General features: G+C 45.2%; 3 protein-coding genes across 4 annotated transcripts in view; 2 read left to right on the top strand and 1 right to left on the bottom strand.

Annotated features, from left to right (window-relative positions):
• The first annotated feature begins 1,349 nt into the window (after window positions 1-1,349).
• Window positions 1,350-3,657, top strand: LOC120947418 (uncharacterized). The gene is made up of 2 exons (XM_040362738.2): window positions 1,350-1,732; window positions 2,123-3,657. Exons 1-2 carry the CDS (start codon window positions 1,554-1,556, stop codon window positions 3,285-3,287), a joined length of 1,344 nt encoding a protein of 447 aa, XP_040218672.2. The 5' UTR covers window positions 1,350-1,553; the 3' UTR covers window positions 3,288-3,657.
• LOC120947419 (epidermal growth factor-like protein 7) lies at window positions 3,454-27,733 on the bottom strand. Of its 2 annotated transcripts, XM_040362740.2 has the most exons (8): window positions 27,381-27,733; window positions 26,797-27,307; window positions 4,672-4,770; window positions 4,488-4,573; window positions 4,204-4,425; window positions 4,021-4,118; window positions 3,854-3,949; window positions 3,454-3,772 (listed from the first exon to the last, which is right to left on the bottom strand). In XM_040362740.2, the coding sequence occupies exons 2-8, from the start codon at window positions 27,123-27,125 to the stop codon at window positions 3,725-3,727; spliced, it is 978 nt and encodes a 325-aa protein (XP_040218674.2). In that variant the 5' UTR covers window positions 27,126-27,307; window positions 27,381-27,733; the 3' UTR covers window positions 3,454-3,724. The 2 variants fall into 2 exon arrangements, with proteins under 2 accessions (XP_040218674.2, XP_040218673.2); XM_040362739.2 differs by lacking the exons at window positions 26,797-27,307; window positions 27,381-27,733 and adding an exon at window positions 16,217-17,491.
• LOC120947420 (G-protein coupled receptor 52) overlaps window positions 6,883-27,733 on the top strand; it is a 47,548-nt gene continuing 26,697 nt past the window's right edge. Inside the window, exon 1 of the mRNA XM_049607238.1 lies at window positions 6,883-6,964. The gene's annotated coding sequence lies outside the window, so the exon portion shown is untranslated. The remainder of the gene's footprint in view (window positions 6,965-27,733) is intronic.

The raw sequence follows: 27,733 nt of genomic DNA, 5'->3' as shown, positions 1-27,733 counted from the left end.
GCGCCGTTTATCCGGGTACCTTATCCGTGCTGTTGAGAAATGACAGTTCCATACAAAGGTGACATTGCGTTATGAGGAGGATATTTGAAAAAGCGGTTAAAAGAGCACATTGTCATAACAAAAGACACGATAATTCAAGGCAAATTTCAAATACAGGCGGTCCCCGAGATACACGGTTAATGGGGACCGAAAACGGCAGCAAAATATCGCGTATCTCGAATTTCCGCGTAAGTCGAATCTCGTGATTTCCAGCCAAAATATCACTAATTTTTGTGCAATTTTTCAAGTAGGGGTAGATTTTAACCACCAAAAAAAATATTATTTGATATGTTTCTACTGAATTGAACAGTTTAAAACCTTTTGCAATGGTATTTCAAATTCGATCAATACGGAAATTATTTGGTGTTTCACAATTGATGTGTCAAATCAGTACAATTTGCTCAAAGAACTGTCAGATTTGGAAAACCGCGTATCTCCGAATCCGCGTATAAGAGGTACCTTGTATCTCGGGGATCGCCTGTATTCTTTTGGGAAAAACATCAAGTTAATAAAAACAGGGTTCCTTTTATCAAAAAATAAGATAATTTTCCAAAAATTAATCAGGAATAGGTGATAAAATATATCATTTGACTAATTATCCGTGTTATTCGCATATCCGGGCGAGGTCAAGTCCCGAGAAGCCCGGATAAACGGCGCTCCACTGTACATGAGTCGTTTGCCGTTTGCTAAACGAAGTCTTTCTATATTCCGTTTAGGTAGAGAACTTGAGTCGTTTAGAAGCCGTTTAGTGGTCGTTGAGTGGATTGTGGCACTTGGGAAGTCACAGAAAGCCAACCCAACAAATGGTACAGATAGGTCTTGATCGACAATGGTTGTTGAGCCAAAAACAGACGATGATCTTTTAAGCTTAATCTGTGCAATTTATTTTTATTTCAGCATCGACAAAGTCAGTATGCATTTTAGGTGCTGAAATTCCGTTACATGCGCAAGCTGGCAGAAAACTCGTTGAAATTTACCAACAGAATACTTGCTGGTATTTTGTCAAATATTAAAAAAGACCCCTTTATATAAAAAATGGCAAGCCTGACGTAACCACACTTTCATCTTTAAGTTGAAATTGCATACCAATTTTAATTTAATAAACCCTGCCTCAATATTAAAATTTGCCTTTTTCTTCACCTAAATAAGACATGAAAATAAAATAAATTACCCTTTTTCGAACATGCAACCGTCACTTTGCAAATCGCGATTTCAAATTGCGTTTCATTTTCGAACGAACCGGCTCCGTTTACAACCGCCCCGGGTTCACTTCTCCCGCACCGCTCTGCGTACCGCTTTCGTGTGGTTGCGTGCCTGTGTGCGTGTGTGTCCATCGCGTCATTCAGTATTGGTGGGTGATAGGTAAACAATCGCGGAAACACAATTTCACTCCGAAACAGTGAAAAATCACCTCCTTCTCTTCACATCATCACCACGCAACGAGGCGCGAAGTGGTCCAAAACTCCCCCCGAACCCATTGACAGCGCAGGTAAAGCGGAAAGAAACGACAAACCATGGAAGGAGAGGCGCGTTTTGTGATGGATCGGCCGAACGATCTCGAGGAGCAGCTAGCGCCCGGCTACCAGAAGGCTTTTACCTTCAACCTGCCGACGGTAACGCGACCGATGCTGTGGGACTACATGCTCCGCCTGATGAAGGCCGTGTCCGGCAACGATAGTCTCCTGAAGGCACTGTAAGTAGTCGGGAATGGGGAGGGGACACGGTTAGCGCGTTTGGGGCGATCGGTTTCACACGCGTTTCCGACGGTGTCGGGCAAGTAGGGTCTGCCCGCGGTGTTGCGGTCGCTGCTCGCTGCTTGGCGCGGTCAACGGATCCTAGTGTCGTTCGCGGAACGTCAATCTGAATGTGGCAGATATACCGGCGGGGTTGTCATTTGTGTGACCGTCAAATGTTAACGTCGTTCGTTCGCCTGGCTGGTTGGCTATCTCGTCAAACATTTTATTTCACACTCAAAACATTCCGATTGATGCAGTGACAGCAAAGCAAAGCAAAAAAAAAATGTCATCCGTTTTTATTTTCCTACAAAAAATCACTTCTAACCCAAATCGATTCCCCTTTCCAGACAATCGTGCGCGGAAAACAATCCCGAGTTCGGGGACGACTCCGTCGGCTGTGTGCAGCTGCGGCGCGAAGACACCTACTGCACGGTGAAGGGCCAGATCCACACGATCGGCCCGTGCGACGATGGGGAAAATATGGAAATCAAAATCTACCAGCTGACGGTCACGATCGACGAGGAGAACCACAAGGTGGAGTCGGTCGCGTGCAGCGACTGTGCCGAGCTCGGGTTTTGCCAGCACACGGTCAGCTTGCTGCTGTGGCTGCACACGCAGGACCAGCCCGGCACGCACCAGGACGTGGAGTGCTTCTTCCGCACGCCGCTCGCCACCGAGCTGGAGCAGATCCCGGCGAAGCCGCCGGTCAACAAAACCAAAACAAAAAACTTCATCCGCGAGATCGTGCACGGCCTGCAGACGGAAGACATCGACTGTCCGCTGCGGTGGAACTTCTCGTCGGCGAACAAAAAGTTCTCCAACCTGTCGATTCACGAGCTGATCATCTGCGCGGTGAAGAACCGCTACTCGGTGGCGCAGTTTTTCGAGCACGCGCAGGCCGTCGTCGCGTCCGCGTCCGGCGTGCTGGCGGACAAGATCAAGTTTCAGCCCCGCTCGAACCCCTGGTTCCAGGAGCTCCGGTACGGGCGCATTACCGGCGCGAAGGTGTTCGAGTGTACGCAGCCGAACGCGTCCCCGACGCTGCTGCACGAGAAGATACTGGGCTGCAACAAGGAGATCGATACGCAGCTGCAGCGCAAAAAGTTGGCCATCCGCCAGCGGCTGGAAAAGTACACCAAGCGCACGTACGAGAGCCCGCGCATCACGATGAACGCGTCGTTCCCGATCATCTTCAACGTGCCGGACGGGATCTGCCCCCAGCACGTGGTGGAAATCAAGTGCCCCCGGTCGCACGAAACAATGAAGAAGTACGTCACGGCGGACGGGAGCCTGCAGGAGAAGTACTATCTGGAGATGCAGGTGCATATGCTGATGTATGGCGCGACGTCCGGGGTGGTGTGCGTGGCCGATCCGAACTTCGAGACGAACAACGAGCTGTTCATGCACTCGTTCAACCTGAACAAACCGTTCGTGATGAAGAAGCTGCAGAAGGCGCTCGAGTACTGGGAGAACAACGTCTATCCGGAGCTGATGGCGAACTGGTCGGAGTAAGTGTGCGTGTGGATGGGGTGTGAGTGGCACAGTCCCAAAACTCTTTTCGGACAGGAACTAGATGCCTCGAGACAGACAGCAGGAATAAAAAATCGGCCCAGAGAGAATTCAGCAAAAAAACAAACAAACAGGCAAACAGAAGAAGAAGACAACCCAACACGCGGTATTTAGTAAATAGTCTATTTTTTAATCTTCCTTATTTTTGACAACACGTACAAACACACACACAGACACATACACACGAATAGAAGACACACAGCTCGCAGACACACACACACGTACATGAATTACACCCAAACACACACATACATACACACACAGGCAATAGCATTTTAAGGACAATAAATGTAAGACTTTCAATTCTATTGAACATAGCACGGCTGTACGGGGGTACGGGTTAACTTAGAAACAGGTTCGCTCCATTTGCTCCGGTTTGCCTAGTGAACCCGATTTCCATAGTCCACCGGTGGAAATAGTCGTTGGTTCTGGAAGGTAAAAGCAAGACCCACAAAAACGCGTTAATGCGGTATTGTAGAAGTTAAAATTGTAACCACAAAATCACTTACCAATCGTGCGACCTGTGATTTTAGCACCGAAACTGCATCCATCGTGTACTGGACCTTTTTGGTCAGCTCCTGGCGGTCGTCGCGGGAAGCCATTAGCTGTAAGAGGAAACCAAAAAGAACCCCGAGTCGTAAGAGTCTGCGAATTTCACCCGGCAACCGACAATTACCTGCTCCAGCTTCCTTAACCGTATGTCAAGACTGTCGTAATCGACGTCGAGATCGTTTTCCATGTCACGCGCCTCCGTGGCAAGGTCGTTCGTTTCATCTGAAACAAAAAAAAGGGAAAACCGGTGACTCAGTGTACCGTTCTTATCTTCCATCGCTCCCGGTGTACCCTGCCGTGAGCTTACCGATCTTTTTGCACGTCTGACGATCGCTCTGCAGCATGAAGCCGTCCCGGCACGTGCAGTAGTACGAGCCTTCCGTGTTGTAGCAGGTCTGGTCGCACGGTTTGTGCTCCTTGCACTCGTTCACGTCCAGCTCGCAGTACTTGCCGGTGAAGCCGGCCGGACAGGTGCACCGATCCGGTGCGGTACAGCGGCCACCATTCCGGCACGGCGTTTGACAAATGGCTGTAATGGTAGCATCAGTTGAGAACCAGACTCGATTGTGAAGGAAGTCTCATCACACTTACGCTTAAAACATCCATCGGCAACGGTGGTGGTTGTTTCCCAGCCCCGGCAGCATACCTCCCGCGTAGCCACTGGCGCCGAGTACGTTCTAATGGGAATGGGGGAAAAAAGGGCAGCACAGTTATCACATCCACGCGCGGGTTCGTTAGACTGTCCCCATTCCCTTCCCCCCCCTTCTTTACTCACCGAAGTCCATAACAGTTGGCCGGATCCCGGCAGGGCGCTCCCTGGTACGTCTTTATCACCGACTTGCGATACACATGCACGGTGCACACGTTTTTGCCACTGCAAAGGAAAAAAAGGAGGGATAAACAAAACCATGAGCACGGGGATGAGCAAAAGCGAACGATCCTTGGCGCTAAGCGGACGGCCACGCCAAACGGCACGTATTACTTGGATGAACGGTGGCAAAAGGGGTTCTCGGGCAAAACAAACACTACACCGACAGAAAGAAAGATTGGGTGGGAAAAAGTGCGTCGCTGAACGACGGTGTAAGTGAATGGAACAACGGGGTACGGTCCGTGTGTGTTTGTGGCGCGGTTGGAGTAAAACTGCACTTCCCGGTTTACGGTTAATCACTCTTCAAGGCCATCGAATCGGCTGGTGTGTCAGACGCAATGGTGTGGTTTTCTAATGGTTTTCTCGCGCGCCCCACCATTAAGCGGTCGGCGGGAGGGGCTGTGTGTCGTTATGTGAATGCATTCGCATGGGAACGACGCTTTTGCGTTTTGTTTCGACTCTAATTGAGAGCTGCCATGTCATATGCGTGGCATTTTGCAATCTTGCAAACACGCTGGACGCAATTAAGACACGCAGTCTGTTGCAGTGCCGGAGGAGAGTCGCTCTTGTGAGTGTGTGGGACAGTTTGAACTTTGTATGTTCGAAACATGGAAATGAATTTTAGTGTTTTGTCCTTTGTTTTTAAGGTACATTCTTGAGTATCGAATCGTTTGAACACTTTTAGAATATCACAAATTGGTGAATTGCCCAGAAAGGATATGGATACAGTATCTCCAACCAATTGCTGCATAATGCGTTGGAGACTTTAGTATCAATTAGGGAAATTAATCGTCGAGAATGGCAAATTTCACTCCCAGAAACGGCAACAGAATTTACAGTGCCAGAATTTAACTAGTCCATAGTCATCTCGTCCAGAAAATACCATCCCACATATAGGCTTTTTTGAGATTGAGCCATATCCAAGCATGGATTTTGATACAGCAGATGAGCAGAAAATTGATACAGGCCTCCCATAGACTCAAATGAGCTAGGTTCTAATTTAGGTTGCTAATATGAAGTAGACAAGGTCCATGAGATGTGTATGTTATTGAGCTTTGCTTTAAGCTATATTTTCCAATAAGGATCTGTCCAAATAAGAAACTTCTCCAGTAAAAACTGTAAAGATTTCTGCACATTGGTTATCGCATACCTGACGGCAAAAGAGTAGATGAACACGATACAAACACAAACGATCAAATTACTACCTTTATATATGCCAGAAAGATGTTAACGTATTTGTTCCTCCCTATATCGAACACCTCTAGGCCACTGATTGACCACGATCAACCGATCATTACCCTCGAATCCCTCAACCTCCTACCCTCTCTGCTCCCTCCTCATGCAGTATTTCGAACGTGATCCGGTGGTACGGTGCTAAAATTGGTTTGCTAATTTTAGGAAATAAATAATTCCCACTTCGGCTTCGTGTTCCCTCCTGGTGCTTCTCCCTATTCTGTGCGGCCTCTTCGCCCGAGCGGATCGCACGATTAAACGGTTACTTCCTGCGGATCGTCTATAAGATGTGTCAATACACATTTACCGGCGATCACACACGGTCTTTTCCTTCCCCCGCAACTCGGGTGACAACCCTCAGCCGCAAGATCGTGGGGGATGAGACGGTGATCACGCTTCTCTCGTTTTCCGACGCTTCCCATCGATAGTACAAATCTCGCTAGCGAGGAAAATCGTTTGCTCTCTGCTCTTTGCTTCTCAAATCTCGACTCGAGCCCGAGTGAGATTCTAATCTACCAATCATCTGATAAAGTGGCCCCGAAGCCCGATCTATACCACCACCTGTGACGCGCAGAGAGACAGAGCACTCCCGGGGAGTGAGAACCAACTCTACACAGCTCATTTCACCCAAACGGGAGAGGTGTTCGCGGCCCTTTCCTTCCGCGAGTGTGACAGTTTCTCTGCTCATCTCATACACGATTAAGACACTTTTCCGCAAAATTAACAGCGCCTCACCGCCACCGCCCCCTGTCGGCATCAATGATCGTCCCACGAGCGCACACGGGGGGGGGGCGCGTAGTGACACTCTTTCTCTCGCGGTACCGTTCGCGAGGACAGTGATCTCACAAACTTCCCAAGGATGAGACGGCTCTAGCTGCCAGCAGCAAGGAAGCGGGCGATCGTGTGTGCTACCGTGTTAGTTTTACCAAAATTGCCAATTAAACCGGGCGGGTGTGCGTGTGATTCTGTAAGTGATTCGTTGTTAGGCTGGCTTTGTCGAAACCTGCCATTGGCTCCAGCTAGTGCCAATGGAAACGAGCTGATGCGAATAATATTCCAAGTGCCGAAAAGCGTATCCGCCACGCGTTGGTGCGTGTTTTGCCGCTGCGATTGCGGCCCAATTTTCCGCCCGCCTGCTTCCGTAATTAAATTCAGTCAAGTTGTGAAGAGTGGCGGTGTGTGACGCGCGTTTGCGTGGCGAAATGTTGGTGTTTATTTTTATGCAAATATACGCGCTGATCGTGATCATAATCGAGAAAGTGTCGGCGAAGCGCCACACGCTGCCAAAGTGTGTGTCGGCGTGGGAAAATTCTGCGTGTAAAGTGTGTGCGGCAAATTGTTTTGCAGTGTTTGATCAGTGTGTGTGTGTGTTTTTTTTCTTTCTTTCGTTTGTTTCTATACATCGATTCAGCGCATGTAAGCGCGGTGTATGTTTTAATGTTTGTGTCACTGTTTAAATTATTTCTAGTTCCGATGATCTGTACATATTGTATGCAAAAACGCACATAAAACAGGAGAGAAAATCGTTTGATTTAAAAGCAAGAACAGAAGTTTTCCTGTGCACTGTGCCCCAATCTCTTTCCCAGCTACCCTTCCCCGAAGCCGATCGGTATGTTCTGTTGCGCGTGTTTATTAATAAATACGATTGCAATACGATCATCGGTGTGGGCCGTCCCGCACAACTGATATTTGCCAGATTGGCTAGGAGTGTTTGAAAAGGGGGTTTTTCCGCCTTGATTTTTGTTGATGCATCTGTCTGCCGATCATCGGTTTGCCGGTGTCCCCGAATGACAGACAATAAATATGCATCGGTTTTGCCTGCGACAGCCATTCGCCGACGACGGAATTGTGCCTCCCCGGTGCAGCGTTTGAAGTTCAGCTTGCCGCAAATGTGAGTTGCGTGACAATTGGCATCGTGCATCGGGCCAGGGAAGAACGAACACGAGAAAAAAAGAAGCAACGGATAAAGAAGCAGGCTGCCCTATTGGTGGACTGCTTACGGTGGGATAGAGTTTACGGTGAGTAAAGATAGGGTTTTGTCTAAAGTTTAATGGTGCAATTGAAGAAGGTAGATGATGTGTGGAGACCTTTCGCGTTGGATTAGTGGTTTTGTTCTGTTTGGATAAAAATAATCGACAAAGGGCACGGAATTAGAATTAGACGCCTTTTTCTATCACTCATAGAACAAATATATCGAGTTAGATCAAGTTGACATTCCACTCCAAACACTAAAGATCTCGTTCCAGTTGTAGTGATGAGTAATCCACTCCAAAACCAACCTAAAAAAAACTAAAATTGACTCAAATTCAAAACTAATTTCATCGCTTTAATTGGGTCTAGTAATTGTGTGCAGAAGAATTTCGAAAACTGTTACCGATTCTGAACGACTCTGGAGGACTTCCGACAACCCTAGAGGATTTCAGAAAACTTCGGAGTACTTCAGACGACTCCAGAGGACTCAGGACGACTCAACAGGATTGAAGAATAATTCGAAGAGCTCCGGATGAATCTGGACGACTACAAACGACTACGGCTTGAATATGGATTTACCAGAGGACTCTGGATGACTTCGGATAACTCCGGACACTTCCAGATGACTCCAGAAGAATCATAACGAATAAATCTGATCTAGTCTGTTTGATTTTGGATCCAAACGGCTTGATTGAAGTTATGTTAAGGCGTAATAAGCCACTATAACGATTTTGGGTAGATTCGCCTGCATTTCAAATAGCGCTACGATTACTATACAGAGTCATCTGGAGTCATTTAGACCCTTCCGGACTGTATCGAAGTCGTCTGGTTTCATTCGAATTTTGGATCTGACATTGTTTGGTCACTTCTGTTAGTAAAATCAGAGTCTATCCGACTCCTGCTTGCATCCAGATTTATCTGGAGTCAGCTGGAGTCATCAGGAGTTATTTGAAATGCTCCGGAATCCTTCGGAATCGTCGGAAATCATCCAAAGTCGTCCAGAGTCCTTTGGAGTCGTTCGATGTCGTCCAGCTAGCTAAAGCCAGATACATTCCGACTCCAACTAGCACCGAAACCGGAACGATTCCACTCCGGCAATATTTATCTCCTCTCTATTCTTAACGTACCAAAGTATTCAGCCTAATGTATTCCAGGGTGACTAAGAGTGCCTTTCTCTATCAATAATGTTGTCTGGGTGCTAATGCTTAACAAGACCTCGCATTATTGAAAAAAAATATATAAAACTCATTAAACCATCTTCGCCCATCATGTGCTGTGCTATCAGTGCTCCGAACTGACAGCTTCATAACGTCTGAAGTAATTCCATGGACCATCTTTCCCAGGAAGATCTTCATTTATTACCACTGATGTTCTTTTGCCAGTTCAGACTTTAATTCCCATCTCTGTCCACCTCGCCTCTTATGCCTTGAACGTATTTTAGACGTTTTTTAACAAGCACGATCTTCTTTATCGACCTTCAATCCTTCGATCACGTCCAAAACAAACAACGGTTCCACCAATAAACCCATTTTAATAACGTCAATTTACAATCTTAAGTGCATTCTATGGAAGCAATCAACCCGTTAATACGAACCCTCGTCCAATTTTTCGCATGCCAAACAGCCGTGCGGGACGAATCACCTTACTTTCCATAAACACATCGTGGTCACATGTGGGGGGCATAGAAAACTTAATTAAGCCGTTACCACCGAAGCCGAGCGGCTGCATGCCGTGCATTCAAATTCTTCCCTCTACATTGCCCTTCGACACGGCACGAAGTGCATAAAAATTGCATCGGGCATTAGTTACCGCTGCGGCTCCGAATCACTGGCGATGCGTCCTTGTTGCATCGAAGCGCGCCAATAAATCATTCCCTTGACTGCTGCTGGTACCTGCTGCCTATGCTTTCAGTGTGGACGGCATACGCGTTGATGATTCGCAACTGCAAACGATCAATCAAGGCCATCATTGGTGTCGATTAGTGGGAGCGGGAAGCGACACCCGACTCACACGGCAACTGCCCTCACGCTTGGCGTTGCAGTTGGTTTTGGCTGGAAGAAACTGGGCGATTATTTTAAGAAGCTCGACCGCCACTTTCTACCGTGAGCAGGAGCATTAAGCTGTTGACTCTATTAATAAGACTCAGAAGGTTTTGCATGGGGAACTGGAGCTACGATGGAGCTGGTCCCGGGGCTAATAAACGGTAACAGCAAACAAAAAATGCCACAAACACATCCAGGCCATCGTAAGACGTCGCAAATATGCACACATGATGAGCGAATCGGTGTGATGATAACACAACACACACACACACACACGAAATGTATGCAAATGGGGGTTGGGGTAGGTATACCCTTACTTTACGGCGGTAGCCGGTTGTGGATAGATACAGCTATAAACCAAACACACTTTGCGTCATCTCTTCCATCTTAACACACTCCGGATGAGTCGTTTCGTCTCATTTCTCGGTTTACTGTCGCATAAATATGATGAAGTGGTATGTCCATAAATGGGTGCAAAGTTATTGCACCTCATAACGTCGAGCACCTCCCGTGTTCTTCACCTCCCAGTGGGGCAGCATCACAGTGCGATAAAGTGGTGATTTATCCGTTCGGTTTCTTTCGGGCAGATCGATGTCTGTTTGTAGCGATTTTTCATACATTTTAACCCATTCCACACCTTTGGACGATCAGGAATCAGGAAGTTAGCGTATAGAAATTATTCATCTAGCTGTCGGAAGAGATACATTTGTGGAGCTTGATGCTACTACATAGCTCTCCCAGGTGTGAATTGGGCGCTTTTTCTGAGACGCGTGATTAATAGCCCGTTTTACACCCCATCAATGAGCAACTGTGCAGGAAGAATTTGAAGCTCTTGTACAAAAATCATGTTTTTCACACCAATATAGAGTTACATTGTTATTCAAATGGTTTTCCTTCTTCGATTCACACGACAACTGCACAAAGATTGCCTGCCAGACCAACCTGTTTTGGACATCAAATACATTGCAAGTCCATGACTAATTGTTTGGCCCGATTGAGTCAATCTTCCAAGGACGAGCAAGGCATTGATTTATGTTTCTTGCTTAAAATTTATGGGCAATAAATTCATCCCAAAGATATTTCAATGTTTTCGCCTCATGCTTAGGCTCAGGTCGACTTTTGGCCCTTCGAACCGGATCCAGTGCAACTAAGGGTAGTAGATAACCTGCAGGGGAAACTGGACAATCTTTCTGTTTTATTGTATAATTGCATAACTTTATAATTCGTCATGAAAATATAATTAGAATAAATACGATTTTCAAATTTTGCCGTAAAAATGTGGTTCCTACCAGTTCGAAAATAATCTTTTTTGTATATTGCGAGAAATTGTAGAAGCTTCAATGGGTTACATTTTTAAAGATGTGGTATTTTTAAACGATTAATCTTAATGATGTCGTTAAATTGATGCATTTTCTTAATAATCCAACAAAACATATACAAATGTTTCGACCGTGGCAAAATGGCACAGCTCGAAAGCATCAGATTATATCTATTGTAACGTGTAAATGATATTGTTGGAGGATATATAGAGCAGTGCAAAAACGCAACAAGTAATTAATAGATCAACAGCATAAACCTAGAAAAATGTAACAGTAATTCTGTGTTTAGTGATTCCTTTGAAATAGTATGGATAAAACTGATAGGCATGCCCATGCATCATCAAATTCTCAGTTTTGTTTTGCATTAAGATTTATAGAATTCAACGTTATTACGGCTTTGGTCGTATTTTTTAATTTGTTATACAATATTTAAGATAAAATGATAATAAGAAATTAATACATGAAATGAAATCGATGTTATAGCGCTGACTTCAGATAGCTATTTAATCACTACATCGTGTAACAACCAAAATTTTGTAAAAAAAAGCAATAGTTATCACAAGCAACTTAAAGTATCAAAAACTATATGAAGAAAAAAAAAGTTATTTACAAGAACTTATAAAATAATCGAAATTTGAGAAGAACTTTCATACTTATGTTTAAAGCTGGTGTTTTTTTTACGAATTTCTCCATTTGGTTTAAAAGTGCCGTAGGTTCCAATAAAAGGGATGATGCCAACAACCTTTAACTTTTCTAATGGTATTGTAATAACCTTAATATTGTAATAATCTAAAATTGTAATATTACTGCCCCAAATCTCAGCTCACAATTGCGTCTACAATATCTTTACTCTCTACAAGCGTTTTCACATTTCCTACTACACAACACGCCCTCCTTTCCGCTGCACTCCAAGGGCCATGCACGTTCGTTGCTCGCTTTTTGTAAGAACATACGAAACACATGTTCACAGGCGTATAGTGCCCTTCGGTCTCCTATCGTCACCCGTCTGCCTAGACTAGCCACTCGGGGTCTGCGGGGTGCGCTGTGGTGTTGGTCCCCCCCTCCACAAAGTTATTAATAGCCGGACGCGTGCGAAAGTGTCGGCCGCAAGTTTTATTTTTCCTCTTTCCCGTTCTCCCCCCTTCAATGGTCGACTTCGCAGCTAAAAGGCCATGCAAAAAGTGCAAGCAAAGGTGGCCAAAAGAAAGCAAACCCATCTCCCCCACCCCGCATTCTAAGGTGACGGTGATCGGTGCGATCGTATTTGTGCGATTGGGCTGTGTTTTCTTCTAGTTCTTCTTTCGTGCTTCGCGCGGAAGTTGCGTCTGGGGTTTGAGTGCTGAGATTATGAGTCATTGCCGGAGGGTATGACGATGGCAAGCAAGCAACGATGTGTGCCGCAAGGGGGTTGGGCCAGGATGTGAATTATGTTCGAATGCAATCCGAACCAGGCTGATGGCAGAGTAAGAGAGAGAGAAGGATCGAGGGTGGGATAAAGGGGTTGGATTGTGCCATTATAATATTACACGGTTCGTTAGACGATTACGCGAGCAAAGCGCGAGCGGTTAAAAAGGGCAAACGAGGGTAAGCGTAAAAAGCAGCAACACGAAATGAGGATAAAAACATAAATCTGTTGTTTTCTTTTTTTGGTATTAAAATTTACTAGAATAGAACTGAGAACGCTCGAAACACACACATCGCGTCATAAACACTCTAAACCTTGTCCGATGAATTACTACCATTAACGCTGCACAACACTTTGCACAAACACGCATTGCATTAACACATTGCAGCTTGGTGTGATCATAACGAGCAGCATACTCGAGAGGGAAGCGAAAAAAAAACCCTCCATGGAGGAACGTGCTGATCCATCCATATGGAGAAGTCATATTACACGCTCATCCACCCAAATCGCCATTGTCCCCGATGACGGGTACAGCAATGACTTATTGACTCATGTGCAACGGCATCGGTAGGAAAGTTTTCACAGAAGCCATGGCGCGAAGTCACGATCACTGGTTCTACGCACTGGTTTTCCGCTCCGCTATGACTTATTACCTTCCATTATTCATTAATCCGGCACAGCAATTGTCATTAGATCGGTCTTTAATGGGCTCGGGCGGCATTGCAACGATGGGAATGGTTTGCTTGGAGGGTTTGATTGATGGGCGCTGGTAGAACGGTTTTATCGCTTGTGAGGGTGTAGGAATTCCCTGCGTAAGATAACATGGGAGTGATTTCGAGATTTATTTCTTAATGCGCTGGCCTCATGTGGGTTTTCCATCCGTTGGATGTGTTTGATACCGGAAAGGACAGGGAAATTAGTTGGAACATTGTCGCTTACCAAATACTATTCAGCATATTTAACTGTTAAACTGTATAAAATGTGTTGAATATTTCATTTTTACAAGGATTTATCATTCAAACTACTGTTCATTTTTAATTTAGCACGAGATTTATTACCTAAAATCCCCAAAAGGGACAATCTCTTACATTCCAAAAAGCTGTACTAAAATGTACTAAAAATGTGGAGATCAATCCCATATGTTTAAACATAAATTGCTAACAAAATGCCTGACACAAACATCTCCAACGCCAAAGTCAGCACCTGCTGAGCACTCCACGTGCACGCTGACGATTGACAGAGTGTCCTGTAACAAGATCACATAAAAAACCATGGCCCCGTAAACACAAAAGTGTCACACTTTGACAACACTCACAGCCATTGCATCTTTATTTGCCCGCTGGCATTTGTTTTTTTTTTTTTTTTTGTTGCCCCATCAACATCAAAATAAACGATCTCGTATTGAGAGATTTACTCCCGACGCGAAACAAGGTGTCAAAGCGACCATCGATCAGATTGCGGCTCACGGCTCGTAACAATTCGCACGCAGAAAACGGCTCCCAAAAATGCATTTGCATACAAATGGGGCACGCATAACGGAGCCGCCGACCCAATACCACATGAATGGGTGTGCCGGCAAGGAAAATCCAGTAACAAAAAAAAAAACATTTGCCAATTTCATGTCGGACGATGAATGCATTTCTCACAGACTGTGGTACAGGAAACAAGGCAATTTAGATCTCTATCGGATTGTAAAATAAATAAAGCAGCCGAGCGAGCAGCTGAGGAAAGGTTGTGCCAAACAGAACGATCATTGTTTTGTTGGAGTTGACTGTTTTCGGGTTTTAAGCATCCTTTACCCTCCAATGGTTGCTCAAACCGAAACAAATCAGATGAGTGCTGTGCGGCGATGTTGGTTGTGGTTTTAATTATAAATCTGAAGATACAGCAAAAACAGCCCACCCCAATCCGACACTAAATCTTCACCTCACGCATCTTCTTCACGCTATCATCGCTGTTGTGTTTTTCAGAATCATACCGCGATGGTTTTATTTTTGCATCCATCCGTAACGATCGGTGCAGAAGGATTGCATTCCAGCGCCCAAAGAGGTTTGGCGCTTATGCAGCAGGCAAGCAAGACAATAATAATGAGAGGAAAAGACAGAAAACGCAGACCCACCAGCAGCGTGGTAAGGCTGAAGCCGTTTGCTCCAGCCAACCAGTCACCGCGGGCTGCATTAATCTTCTCCGACTTGCGTGCTCATCCTGCTGTGGAGGTCGTGGGCAGCAAAGCTGTCGCCTCCTTATAGACCCTGCTATATTCCAACGTTTTGAGTCAGTTTGAAGGCAGTGCCTTTATCCTTGACGTGTACGGGGGAATAAGTAAAATTAATACGACACAGACGGTAAACGATCATGTCAGACTGTCTGACGGGTTCTGGCGGTGTGAGGCTCAAGAGTTGAATAGGCGTAGGTAGACAGGTTCGGTACTGGAAGGATCCCATCACGCGATTTACAGCCAACCGGAAGGAAGCAATTTGTTGTGACTGTTTACTTGTTGTAAATTGAATGGCATGTAGCAGCCATGAAGCATACATTTGTGCCAGTTTGATGGCTTGATAGTGTCACTCTGTACTAAAACGAACTTTTCGAAGAATAATTCCTTTTAAGTAACTGATAAAAAAGATTTAAATAGCAGTTTTCATCGAACTCCACCATGTTCTAGACTCTAATCTATACTTGACATTCTCAAGCAGTCCAAAACAATTAAACTATGTAACGCGATCTTCAAAGTTAATATTTAAATATCGGGTCTTAAAGTAATTGAAATAAAATATTCAAATCGCATGTTTTGATCAATTACAGCAAGCTCTAAGATCTTATCTATATTGGAGAATTCTAACCCCATTAATAAGTCAAATGGACTAAAACATATCATCAATGTTGATGTTTAGATCAGATCCATAAGACCCCTAATACGGTCTAACAAGGTCATAAGCGTTATATCGCACAATAAGTAAATGGTCCTACATATGCAATAGTAGTTTTCAATTAATTTCAAGAAGTTCTAGACTCTTATCTCTTATTCGTGAGCAATTCAAAACCATTAACCTGTCAAATTGTCTAAAACAGATCTTCAAGATTGTCATTTTGATCACATCTAAAAGACCTCTAAACTGTTCTAAGAAGGTCTTAAATCATTTAAAACTGCACAGTACGTAATTGATCGAAATAAATATTCCGAATTTCAACATATCTCAGAAAGTCTTAAGCTCATATCTACGCTGGACATTCTTGAGCAGTTCAAAGTCATTATTTAGCCAGATTTTCAAAACAGGTCCTCGAAATGGATGTTTAAATCAATACCTATAAGATCTATAATCTGATGTAAAAAGGCGTTTCATACGATTAACATGCACAAAAAGTGTTTTTTAAATATTAAAATTTTAATTTTTTAATGATTCCAGGAATTCCTAAGCTCTTGTTGTCTCGGAGCTCTCGGATGCTCAAAGTACATCCACCACTCCAACAACAACACCTACCTCGTACTGTTGTTGTGGCGCGCACTTCCAACCGTCCCACTGCGCGTCAGCATACGGGTGACCGGACGTGCCGCTGGCACACCACCATTCCCGGATGTCCTGCGCCAGCCAGCCGCTCCCGGCGGCGATGACGGCTGCGAATGGGCAGGATGGGCCTGACCGCGGTGATGGCGCCGATGCTGCGGTGGCGTCTCGCGATGATGGTGTTGCGGCTGGTTCCCGTGATGGTTCCCCCAGTGCTGCTGTCCAGTAGTGCCCGGGTACTGGTACGGTGGCCGATAATCGCTCCCTCCATTACCCACGCTCCCGGGGCCACTTATTAGCGCGTAGTTTAAGGACGTCTGGTTCCGACTCCTGCTCGGCTCGGCCGTTCGGTGCCTGTGGTGATGTTGGTGCTGGTGATGCTGCTGATTTCTCAGGTGCTGGTGCTGCTGGGCAGGGTAATCATTGGCCGCTGCCTGTGCCCGCGAGAAACTTTCGACAGCGAGCAGTAGCAGCGTGCCAACAAGCACCAGATGGTGCGCCAATTTCCGACCCATCGTTTGTGTCCACTGTTATTATGTACCAGCGCTACTGCTGCCCACTACCTGCACACCAACACACCTTTCGCTTTTTCGCGCTCTCTTTGTCGTTCAAACTGCTCCAAGAAACACGTAAGCACGGCACGGGGATTACGAGATCAGCACGCAGATGTAGCGAACGGACCAATGGATAAAAGGGCACAATTATCTCGCACTCAATTAGAGCCCTACCGAGCGTCGTTAGCGGTTTCTGGGGAAGGCTCTTCTTAATAGGACCTCTTGTGAACTTTGTTGTTGGCTGCCTCTCAATGCCTCTTTCGCGGTTTCGCAAACAGACACAAAGACCGTATTCGATCCACCAAGAACACACACAGTACGATCACTACCGGCGCTTTCCAGCTTTCTTCCGAGGATGGGCGAAAGCACGCAAACACTCGCACTCTATCCCAAAACGATTAAATGCAAATTTGCAACTTCTAACCGGCGAGATCAAACCGAGGGTGACAAACAAAACAAACAAACACTTTTCTTCGACCACTTCTTTCGCGTTTGTGGTCGTCGATCGAGCGAACAAGGCGCGCACGCGGTCGACGATCGTGCGCTTCCTGCTTGCACGAAGGGGGGCCCTGTGCTGATCGTGTACAACCACTGCCGTACAATACACGCAGCACCGGCCTGCACAATGCTCTCGGATGGACTAAACCGTCTCGCGTGCGCGCACGCTCGTTCTTGCCATCGGAGAGTGTTGGTTTGCGCTGCCCGATTCTTCCTGCTTGGTTGTGTCTCTTTCACGCCGCGGGCTTTCAATCTCCCCCCCCCCCCCCTTTTAAGGGTGACTTTTTCACTCTCTCACACTCGCACACACGTGCACGCCTGGAATCCTTTGTGATTGCGAGGGGGTTGGGGATTTGCGCCCTGCGTTTCTTGCACAGCTAGAACGATCGACGCCGTCGTCTCAGATGGGTTTTGTTTTTCTTCTTTTGGAGTGCTTTTTGCTCTCTGTCGTGCTCTCTCTCTCTCTCTCTTTCGACCGCTCTCTGGAAATGGCGATGGTGGGGTAGGAGCCTTGCAACCTCACTATGGGAGTTTTGGTGAGATGCTCGAGAAACAAAGGCAAAATATTTCACAACCTACGTGCTGCAATTTGCTGCAAACATTCCTATTGAATTCTTCTTCAAACTCCAATAAGAATCCTCTTGGGATGTTAAGAATTTGATTTAATTCTATTCGAGCAGATCGCTATTGAATTTAAAAGATTCTAAATCAACTGTATCTGAATAAAACTTTATTTTGCACTATTTTTGGATGTCAAACAACACATAAGCCTTTACTAAGATTTTCCTTTGATCATTATTAGCATCATCTTGTCCTATTTTCATACCGAGTGAGACGAAGCACAGCATCCTCCGAAAAGTGCCACCTTCGCAATGCATCTTTGCCGCAGTCTACATCGTCTACAAAGTATTCCGCCGTGCCGCGACCTACAGCCGGCACATTGCAGTGCAGGGGAAGGTCTTTGGTTTAGAATTACCCGATCGTGTGCATGTGCCGGACAACTTCTGGGGAAAGAATCGCCCGAGCAGGAAGAAAACGCACGTAAACGTCGATCGTGCGGGCGATGGCATGAATGGCATGGCAAGACAGAATCGTCCACAGGCACAGCACGGACCTCTCTCGCACCCTTCCCTCCCACTCCCACATAACCTTTTGCAGCGTTTGAACTTTACTTTGCAACAACTTTATATGCAACGCTCCGACGTGCGATGCTATTCTGCGGGAGTTGTGTTTGCATATCTTTCTCTTTTTACCCCAATTTCTGCTTCTACCCATCCCCTCTCTGAAATCGCTCTGTTTATTCATCTGAGATTGTTGACCACTTATCTTATCATGGTTAAGACACTGTGGAAGAATAGTAAAAAGAAGGAGAGAAGGAGCCAGTGTTTGCCGTTTGTTCGCGGATTAGCGGCGACTGCTCCCGCGACCATGAAGCGTTTGGTTGTTGAGGATTTAGAAGAGCCACTGGCATACATTTTATGAAGAGACAGGGAGAGATAGAGAGAGAGGGAACAGCAGCAACAAATTCAAAGCGCCAGCCAGCGCGCCGACCTACCCAATTAAACACCACCACCGGCTGGGAACAATCTGAGCCAATTAAACTATTTATTTATGGCTGTTGATGGGAGGGAATTGTTTCTTATCGGTTTATTTGTCGCCCTCTTAGCTGGGGCCTTTGTCTTTGTATGTTGCGAGTTTTGAAGGACTTTTATTGCTCCAGAAACTCATCAATAGAAAATCAATTCTATATCGCCAATCCATATCCGAGTTTACCTTCCGACCAGGCCCTCTTCGGACTCTGGTTTGCCGGAAATTGGCTAACCTATTCGCCCTGTAGCACACCCCCAAGCTGAACTTACTTCCCTTAGCCGGACCTCACTGGAGGTTACATCAACACCTCAACTCAACGTATACGCATTTAACGCTCTCTCTCTCTCTCTCTCTCTCTCTCTCTCTCTCTCTCTCTCTCTCTCTCTCTCTCTCTCGTGCGTTCACTCCGAACGCCAATTAAAGCTTGACTCATCCTTGCCGCAATGCTCAATGCGGAGTTCAGGTCGAGGCATCTTTTTTGGCTCTCCTTCTACATTTGCGTAAACCAGCGGTCTTTGCTCTACAAACATGGATGTTTGTTTTTTGCCCCTTATTTTCCAACCATTCCAATGCCGCCGGTTGGTTTGGGGCAGCCTTTATCCCACCATCTCTACGGTTAGATTTGTGTTAATGTGGTCTGTTTTTTTGTTGTTGTCATTGTGCACCACACTTCCACGCGGACGGACGGTATTCTAGGTCGCGAGATCATGTCTATGATCACGTATTGGGTTGGGTTAGCAGAATTAGAGAACACGCGAACAGAACAGAAGTGGAATTGGGAGCAAGATCAACTGCGTCTGCCAGAGGCGTGTGTGTTTGAGAGGTTTTTTTATATTCTGGAAACGGTGATGTCGTTTCGTTTTGCCTATTCAGGCCGTTTTGATCGTATGTGGCGTTGTTCTCTCCCTCCCTCTCTCTAGAGACGACAACTCACATCCTTCAGTGGTTTCGCGGTATCGCGTAGTTCCTGTTTACGGTTTAGGGTACAAGTGACTTCCGCTCAGCCTTATTGTGAAGTGTTTGACCAAAAGCGATTCAAGGCGAAGAACGCAATCGATATCATGTATGGATATCATCTTCAGAGCGTTTATCCATTCTGCCTTATGTTGTTGTTGATTCGTTTTGTTTGTTTCTTTTTTCTATTTGGCGTAACGTCCTACGCGAACATGCCGGCCTGTACAGGCTATCGAGACTAAATTCATTACCACGCACGCCGGATAGTCAATCCTTGCTACGAGGGGACGGTTCATTCTAGGCTTGAACCCATGACGGGCATGTTATTGAGTCGTTCGAGTTGACGACTGTACCACGGGACCGTCTCTTGTTTGTTTGTTTGTTTATTGTTTTGTGTGTTTATTTGGTCTTTTAATGTTTATATCATGAGTTCGTATTTCTTATTTTTTTATGTTTACTCCTCTTCGTTGTTTATATCAGTGATTTACTATGGTTGTCTTATTTTCTTTTGTCATAAATTTGTGGGCGATCAAACTTCTTCTTCTTGCTTATATTTCAGTTAGAATGTTTGGGTTTTTATTATTAGTTTTAGTTTAGTTTCACTTTTTGATATTGTTACTGGGTTACTCATCAGTTTACTGATGTGGATTTTTCATATCATGTATTTAGTCTTATTTTTATCATTTTTTGGTACTTAAAGATCTTCTTTGTCTTTCTATTTCGGTTAGAATATCGTAGATATTTATAAGTTCTTGTTTTTTTTATGTTATTACGTTTATCTGAAATTGTTTTTCATGTACTGTATTAGTGTATTTCAAAACTGTTAACCAGTTTCTGTACTGGGGAATTCTGGAATTAGCAACGGCGGTGTCTCCTGTGGCCCTTTCCAGTCCGATCTGTAAGATTTTATTGCACACAAACTGACAACCCCTATAACCCGGGCGAAGCTAACGGGGCATGTGCAAAGTTCCGTGCGAACGATCGCAGGGTTTCATATTGCAAATGCCTATTAGCAACACTAATGCCCACTGGCCGTGCGAGGGCTTCAGCCCTTCTTCCGGACCGTTTGAATAAACGATGACTTGCCCTAGAAGTGCTGGCGCACCGTTCGGAAGGGCACCCTAGAATGGTATCGTGTTGTGCGCTTTCTGTGCCCATAGAAATGGATTCAATTTCTCCTTGGCATTTCCCTCCTCTGTTTAGACTCATTTCCCATCCCGGGACGGGAAGGCAAAGCCCGCTGATGACCCCAGCAACGCACCGGATATTGACCTTTGCACGCGAAGCCACACGGGCAGCCGAGAGTTTCTGAGCGGGGCGGGAATCAGAATCCGGGAATCGTTTTAATCCCACCCGAAGCCCGAACCTGAAACAGCCGCACCAAGATCGTCGCGATCGTCATCGATACCGATTGAACTGACTGCATACTCGGATGAACTGACCTCGGTTCAGCTCACGATCGAGTGTTTTTGGTGCCAGTGCGCACAAGGCGAAGGCACTGAGGCTGGGCCTTGCTCAACCACTTCCTGAGTCTGAGTCAAGCACTCACACGCGGGACAGTGTGTTTTTTTGCTTTTTAGTTTTTGTTTCGTTTTTTTTTTTTGCTTCTCCCGTACCATGCACTCGACGCCTTCCGATACGATCGTCGGTCACGCTATGCTGCGCGTCGACCAGATCGACGATACCTTCTTATGCTGCACGGGCGCAACCGTGACTCGCAAGCACAGAGTAAACAGCAGCAGCAGCAACAAAAAAAGAGCAAAGAAACCTGTTCTTGGCAAATCGAGTGTGGAGTGTGTTATCAAATCGTGCCCACCGCGACGCTGCGGTGCGCAATCTTGCCCATAGATGGGCAAGACCGGGTCGACCGGAGAGCCTTTCCGCACTCAAGCGGGGAAGGTACCGAAAAATTAGCGTGTTAGCGCGTGGCTTGCTGTCGGAACTACCTGTAGGATGACCTTCTGACTGATTGTTTGACGGCTGTTGTGGCTGCTGCTGCTACTGCTGGTGTCCTCCATTGTGGAGTGAATTGTTTGCATCATCATTTGTCCACTGTGTGTGTGCGTTCATTGACAGTGTTTGCGAAGGGGCGAAAGAAAAGCTTCACCCACAGTTGCATTTCCACACCTTCAAGTAAAAGTTAACATAACAACCACCCTGCCACACCTGTCGACTGTGTCTGGTCGTGCTTCTTCTTTTTATAACAAATCGCATTAAACTGGTAGCAGCAGCACAGAGTTCGCCTTTTTTATGGGCGACCGTTGCGAATGGACTGACGCGTCCAAGTATGAAACGAACCCCTTGTCAACGAGTGATGGTGGACACGAATTGTATGATACCGGCGCGCTGGACAGCCAGACACTGGCGCTTATGCAGCCCGCAAATCCGAACTGTCTGCAAGGCTTGGGTGTAGCCATTTTTTCATGTTCTTTTTTTTGTTGCTAATTTTATCGTACTAGACGTTGATAAAGCACGCAGTAAAGCCTCCCTCCTGATCGTAGGGTTTTATTTATTTGTTTACAGTTTAAGACGGCTGGCGCTTGGCGTTATGATTGGGCTGACTGCTGCCGGGTAGCCAGACCTTGGCGTCTGTCTGGTGCATCTGGAATGGCACAGGAAGAGGTAAACAAATCCGGGGGCACTGGGAAAAGAACTTGTTTTGTGTTGGTAAACATGAATGCGTTGCGCAAAGGAAATGATCAAAGTTCAAGCAAGGCAAATTGTAGCAAAAAGCGTCGTATGAACGAAGCTAAATGGAAAAAATATCTCTTAAACATAAAGATACACATTTTCAGTTTAAAGCTGTTTGTACTAAAACATATGTTCTAAAAAAAGTAAATCATAGTTTTTTATCTTTAACTGGCATATTTTAAAACAAAATTATTTTATTCAAGTATTTTAACAACTGCTTAAAAAAACTGTCCTCGTTATCTAGTTCTTCATCAAAATTTAACGTTTCATTTGTATGGAAAATTTCTTCCATGTTCTTAAAAAAATCCAGTAAATGCAGCAAAATAGATGCTGTGTTGATTGTTTTTCAAGAATTAACTATTATTTTTCAATTTGTCTTTTTTTGTTTCACGGTTTTTTAAATGTTTTCACACAAAGTTGTTCAATAAATTAATGGTGTACTCAACTTCATTGCAACCATTTACCAGTACCTTGGCCAGTTTTCAAGCTAAACTTTAAACTAGTATGCCATTCGATAGATTTTCTTTCTGAGCATTAATTTGGTTTTGGAAGTAGAATATTATCATAATCTGTCTTTCCTATTTTGACCCAAATGTTTACCTTAATGCAAAGTCAAACAATTCATAGTACAGACATGATTGATGAACAAAACTGCCACATTTGAGGTCATCATTTAGTTTTCTTCGAGTTGCGAGCATTTTGTGCTCCACACCAACGTGTAGACGAGATGTGCAGTAAAAAAATCATTTGAAATCCTATTTTAATGTAACATTTCAACTATTTGTTGTTACATTATCTTGTCTTCGTGTATTTTTTGCCAAATTTGTCATTTTGCATTTTACGAAATGCATTCTTAAACATCTGCTTTGATTTGAGCAAACCATCAAATCAATTAACAAAGGCAATGACAATATAACTAGGGCAGAAAGGTCAAGGCTGGTCAAATAAATTAAGATTTCCAGACAGTTCAAGCTATATTAATATGGAAATTCGATGCAGTTGTACCATCAATCTATTGAGCATCAGTATTTTAAACCATTATTCCCTAGCAAAAGTGATGTTTTTCAATTCCAGTTCTCAAATCCTCAACACTAAAAGAGCGAACGTTGAATGTTATTTACAAATAAAACACTGTAAATAAACATTAATTCTTCTTAATTAATGTTGATCTTCAACCTCTACGAGTCAGAGACGATACATGTAATAGCAAATATTTCACTTTTCTCACACACGCGTTGTAATGTACTTTACGACGACTTTTAACCTCCCCGGCACTGAGCACACATCTCTTGCCCTCGAATAGCCCTAGAAACTCCACACGCCGAATGTTTTATTACCCGCAGACGACAATAATAAACTAACAAAGACCGATCTAACGCCGTGTAGCGCGTAAGAGCAAACATCTTCCGGAAGTGCAGAAATTACCATTTGCGCACTCGATCAGTTTCGATCACTCTCTGGGTGCGAGTGATCGTTTTGCTCTTTGCAAATGTTATTTCTTGCAGCCAACAGACACTCCATTCCTTCCCTTCCGCTGTCAATCGAACAGCGACAAGCAATGCGATCGTTGGCGGCTATGTTCATTAACGAATAAATTGCACACAGCGCAGCGAGAAAGTGGTTAATAAAAACGTCCACCACGTTGACACCTTGCGTGGAGCGTTCGGGCTGGCCTGGCTGGCTGGCTGGGTGGGTGGGCTCGGTCGGTGTGCAAGAAATCACGATCACACGGCGAAGAACAGAAACGCAACTGCACCATTCGGACGGGTGGTCGGTTGATGAGCTCAACTTGAACTTTCGCGCCACTGGAGACTGGGTGTATTGGCCTTGCCAGTGTGTGCGTGTGCGAGGGGGGTCACTTGTAACATCTTGCTGCAAAGTAAACGGAAACAAGCCACACACACATACGGCACCGGTCACTGTCAATGTCAATTGAGCGTAACGTGAGTGCTGTGTTTTGACCCTTTCGGAGGTCGAGAAGGAAATTAAGACAAGGATCGGTTCGATCAAACAATGGACACCCTTTGGATGGCGCTACCCATGACTGCCAGTTGGGCATGATTTATGGAAATGGGGATTGGCCCCTGAATGCAACAGTTTGTAGTTTGTAGATCGATTGATATGTTTTATGACGGGATGTGCCATTTGTTCAGCAATTTCCACATGAACAGCTACAAATGTATGTCCAAATGTTAGGTTTTGGTAAGTGAGTATGAGTGTGTTATCATTTATGACTTTTCAAATCGTGTCAAAAATGGTCGCTTTGGACCTTAAAGGACGCTTAGACCTTGCTTAAAAGTGGACATAATTAAATTTCCTCAGAATTTAGCTTTAGCCCTCAAGAAATCATATTTAATTCCGCAACTATTTGGGGATAAAATTTATAGTTGAAATATTTAATTTCCTTTCTTTTGGTGTACGATAAGCCACATTCTGATGAATATTTAATAAAGTATAGCAAAAAACATCAAATTTCATGTTCGATTTCACTGGAGCTATAAACTAGGCTTAAGGTCTATTTAGTGATTGAATGTGTTGTGTAATTGACACAAAATACTCATCAAAATATGGACCAATAAAAATTCAAAAGAAAGGATATTCGATTTCCCAATTATTTGCAACATTTTCCACGATGTAGTAGTAGTAGGAGCTTGTGCGGGTTCGTAGTAGTTAATGTAATTACGTTTTTACAAATTTTTCCTTGTGATGATGGGTTCGCATCTCATCATTGACTTCAAAGCCGCATATGATACCATAGCCAGGGTAAAACTGTATGACGCTATGAGCTCTTTTGGAATCACGGCGGATAACGCTATGTTATCGGATAACGGATAAGGCTAGTTAGAATAACTATGACCAACGTCACTTGCCAGGTGAGGGGCTTGCCTGTCTCCCATTTAACTTGGCGCTAGAGAGGGCCATCCGTGACTCGAGGGTGGAGTCGTAGTCTATACCATCTTCTATATGTCAACTCAGATCCTGGCATACGCTGATGATATAGACATCATTGGTCTGCGGCTCTCCTATGTAGCAGAAGCCTACCAAGGGATCGAGCAGGCGGCAGAGAGCCTCGGATTGCAGATAAACGAGGTAAAGACCAAACTGATGGTGGAAACATCAGCGGGCCTACCAACAAATAATCAGAATCTACGTAGGTGTGACGTGCAGATAGATGAACGAACTTTTGAAGTCGTCCCACAATTCACCTATCTTGGGTCAAAGGTCAGCAACGACAATAGCATGGAAGCTGAGTTGCGCGCAAGGATGCTGGCTACCAATCGGTTTTTCTACAGCCTGAGAAATCATTTTACCTCAAATAACCTGTCCCGACGGACGAAGCTGGGACTAAATAGTACCTATATAGTACCGGTACTCACATACGCCTCTGAGACATGGACACTGTCCAAATCTGACGAAACCCTCTTAGCCGCGTTCGAGAGGAAGATGCTCGGAAGGATATTTGGACCCGTATGTGTGGAAGGACAATGGAGGTCCCGTTATAATGACGAGCTATACGAGCTGTACGTCGACCACACTGTCGTTCAGCGTATCAAGCTCGCAAACGTATCAGCTCCGGTGGGCTGGCCATGTTGTACGCATGGAAACGGACGACCCAGTCCGTTAAGTCTTATTAGGCCGTCCACAAAGACAGAGGAGGCGTGGTAGGCCCAAAATTAGGTTTCAAGATGGCGTGGAGGCGTCCGCCATTAAAGCCGGGATAACGGACTGGTAGTCGAAGGCGCGAGACCGTGAGCGGTTTCGGATACTCCTGAGGCAGGCGAAGACCGCAAAGCGGTTGTAGCGCCAGATAAGTTAGTAAGTAAGTAGATAATGGGTTCGATTCTTAAGCTTTCCTCATTAATGTTTTTTTATGTAGCATTTGCTGGATTTTGATTTGATGTTGAGCAGTAGCGTGGGAAAAATAATTTTCTATGATAAAATATAACGTTAAGCATAGCTTTTAATCATCTTCATTATCATCGGTCCTGGCCGAAGATTAATTTTCACTATAAACGAACTTTGTTCAGTAATCCAAACCTCTTTCTGTTGGTATATAAGTCATCATATTTTGATAAAAAAATATGCGAAATATGCGTTTCAAACAGAAAATGTTCAACAGTCACTTTCCCAGGATCATTAAATGGACCGTTTGCTTTAAAATATTTACGCAGAAAAATGCTCTTTTTCCAAATCAATCCATCTCAAATCGCAACGTGTTCAACATCAACAAACAATTAACATTATAAATTATTTCTTTTCCGGACTTACTTCATTCGACCGCTTTCGCCGCAACCGACCGCCGTTGATTGACATGATGACGTTTGCCAGATACGCCCCGATACACTCACCACATGCTGCCGGAAAACATTTTCCAACGGTCGCTCCCAAGGGGATCCTTCGCACTGAAAACAAAACGTACCGCGTGTGTGTGTGTGTGTGTTCAACGACCGGTTCATTGCATTTCCCTGCATGTATGCGGGGGAAAAAGAACGTTCACACTTATCGACAATCATTCCCGTGCGGTATGATTTATTGCCCGTTGGCACACATGCAGTTGCAGATAGTTTTGCTTTTCTCCGACTGCACCACTCCCACATGGCGTCAGAGGGGAATGGCACGCACTTCGCCGGCGGGAGTGTAGATCAGCTTCCAGCGTGGACCCTCCGAGAGTAGATGCACCCGCGGGGCGAGTTGATTGATTTTGTGCAGCGCGCGTCGAGTGATCAGCTTCGTGCGATGGCGGTTCGAGTACTTTTGTGCCGCCGCATGGAGCCGGTGACTGTTACAAAAGGAAAAAGAAAGGTTTCATGAACTGTTACACACAAAAACTACCCACGGCGCTTGCAGCTTACCCTTCATAGAACTGCCGAAAGGTTGCACTCTCCAGCACCAGGCGCAGGTTGCGCTGCTGGCAGATGTTGTACAGGCCGAGGTAAAGCAGCGAAACGGCCAACCCGATGCCGGTGGCCGTGTAACCGTAGAGAAAGATTGGATTCATTGGACGAGTTGGGAAATGCACTAAAAATTTAGACGTCTGATGCCCGCCAAAAACACAAAACTCGCTAAGCGCTTCCTCCCATCGTTTGCCCAGCCTGCTGAGGAGGATACAGTCGCGACCGAAAAGCCTTCAAAGCTCATTGGTTGCTGAGGCGCTAAATTTAAATCACACTCGCTCCGTGCGCTTAACTGTCAAATGTGAGTGCGC

This window comes from Anopheles coluzzii, chromosome 2 (genome assembly GCF_943734685.1).
Source record: "Anopheles coluzzii chromosome 2, AcolN3, whole genome shotgun sequence".
Lineage (NCBI taxonomy): Eukaryota > Metazoa > Arthropoda > Insecta > Diptera > Culicidae > Anopheles > Anopheles coluzzii.
Note: the sequence above shows the minus strand (reverse complement) of the source record. Positions and strands in the feature narration are given on the sequence as shown.

Coding starts and splice junctions, on each gene's coding strand:
- LOC120947418 (XM_040362738.2), top strand. CDS start 1,554: ATGGAAGGAGAGGCGCGTTTTGTGATGGATCGGCCGAACGATCTCGAG. Junction 1,733..2,122: donor GATAGTCTCCTGAAGGCACT/GTAAGTAGTCGG, acceptor TCCCCTTTCCAG/ACAATCGTGCGCGGAAAACA.
- LOC120947419 (XM_040362739.2), bottom strand. CDS start 16,755: ATGGGTCGGAAATTGGCGCACCATCTGGTGCTTGTTGGCACGCTGCTA. Junction 4,574..4,671: donor GCCAACTGTTATGGACTTCG/GTGAGTAAAGAA, acceptor CATTCCCATTAG/AACGTACTCGGCGCCAGTGG. Junction 3,950..4,020: donor GGTTAAGGAAGCTGGAGCAG/GTAATTGTCGGT, acceptor TTCCTCTTACAG/CTAATGGCTTCCCGCGACGA.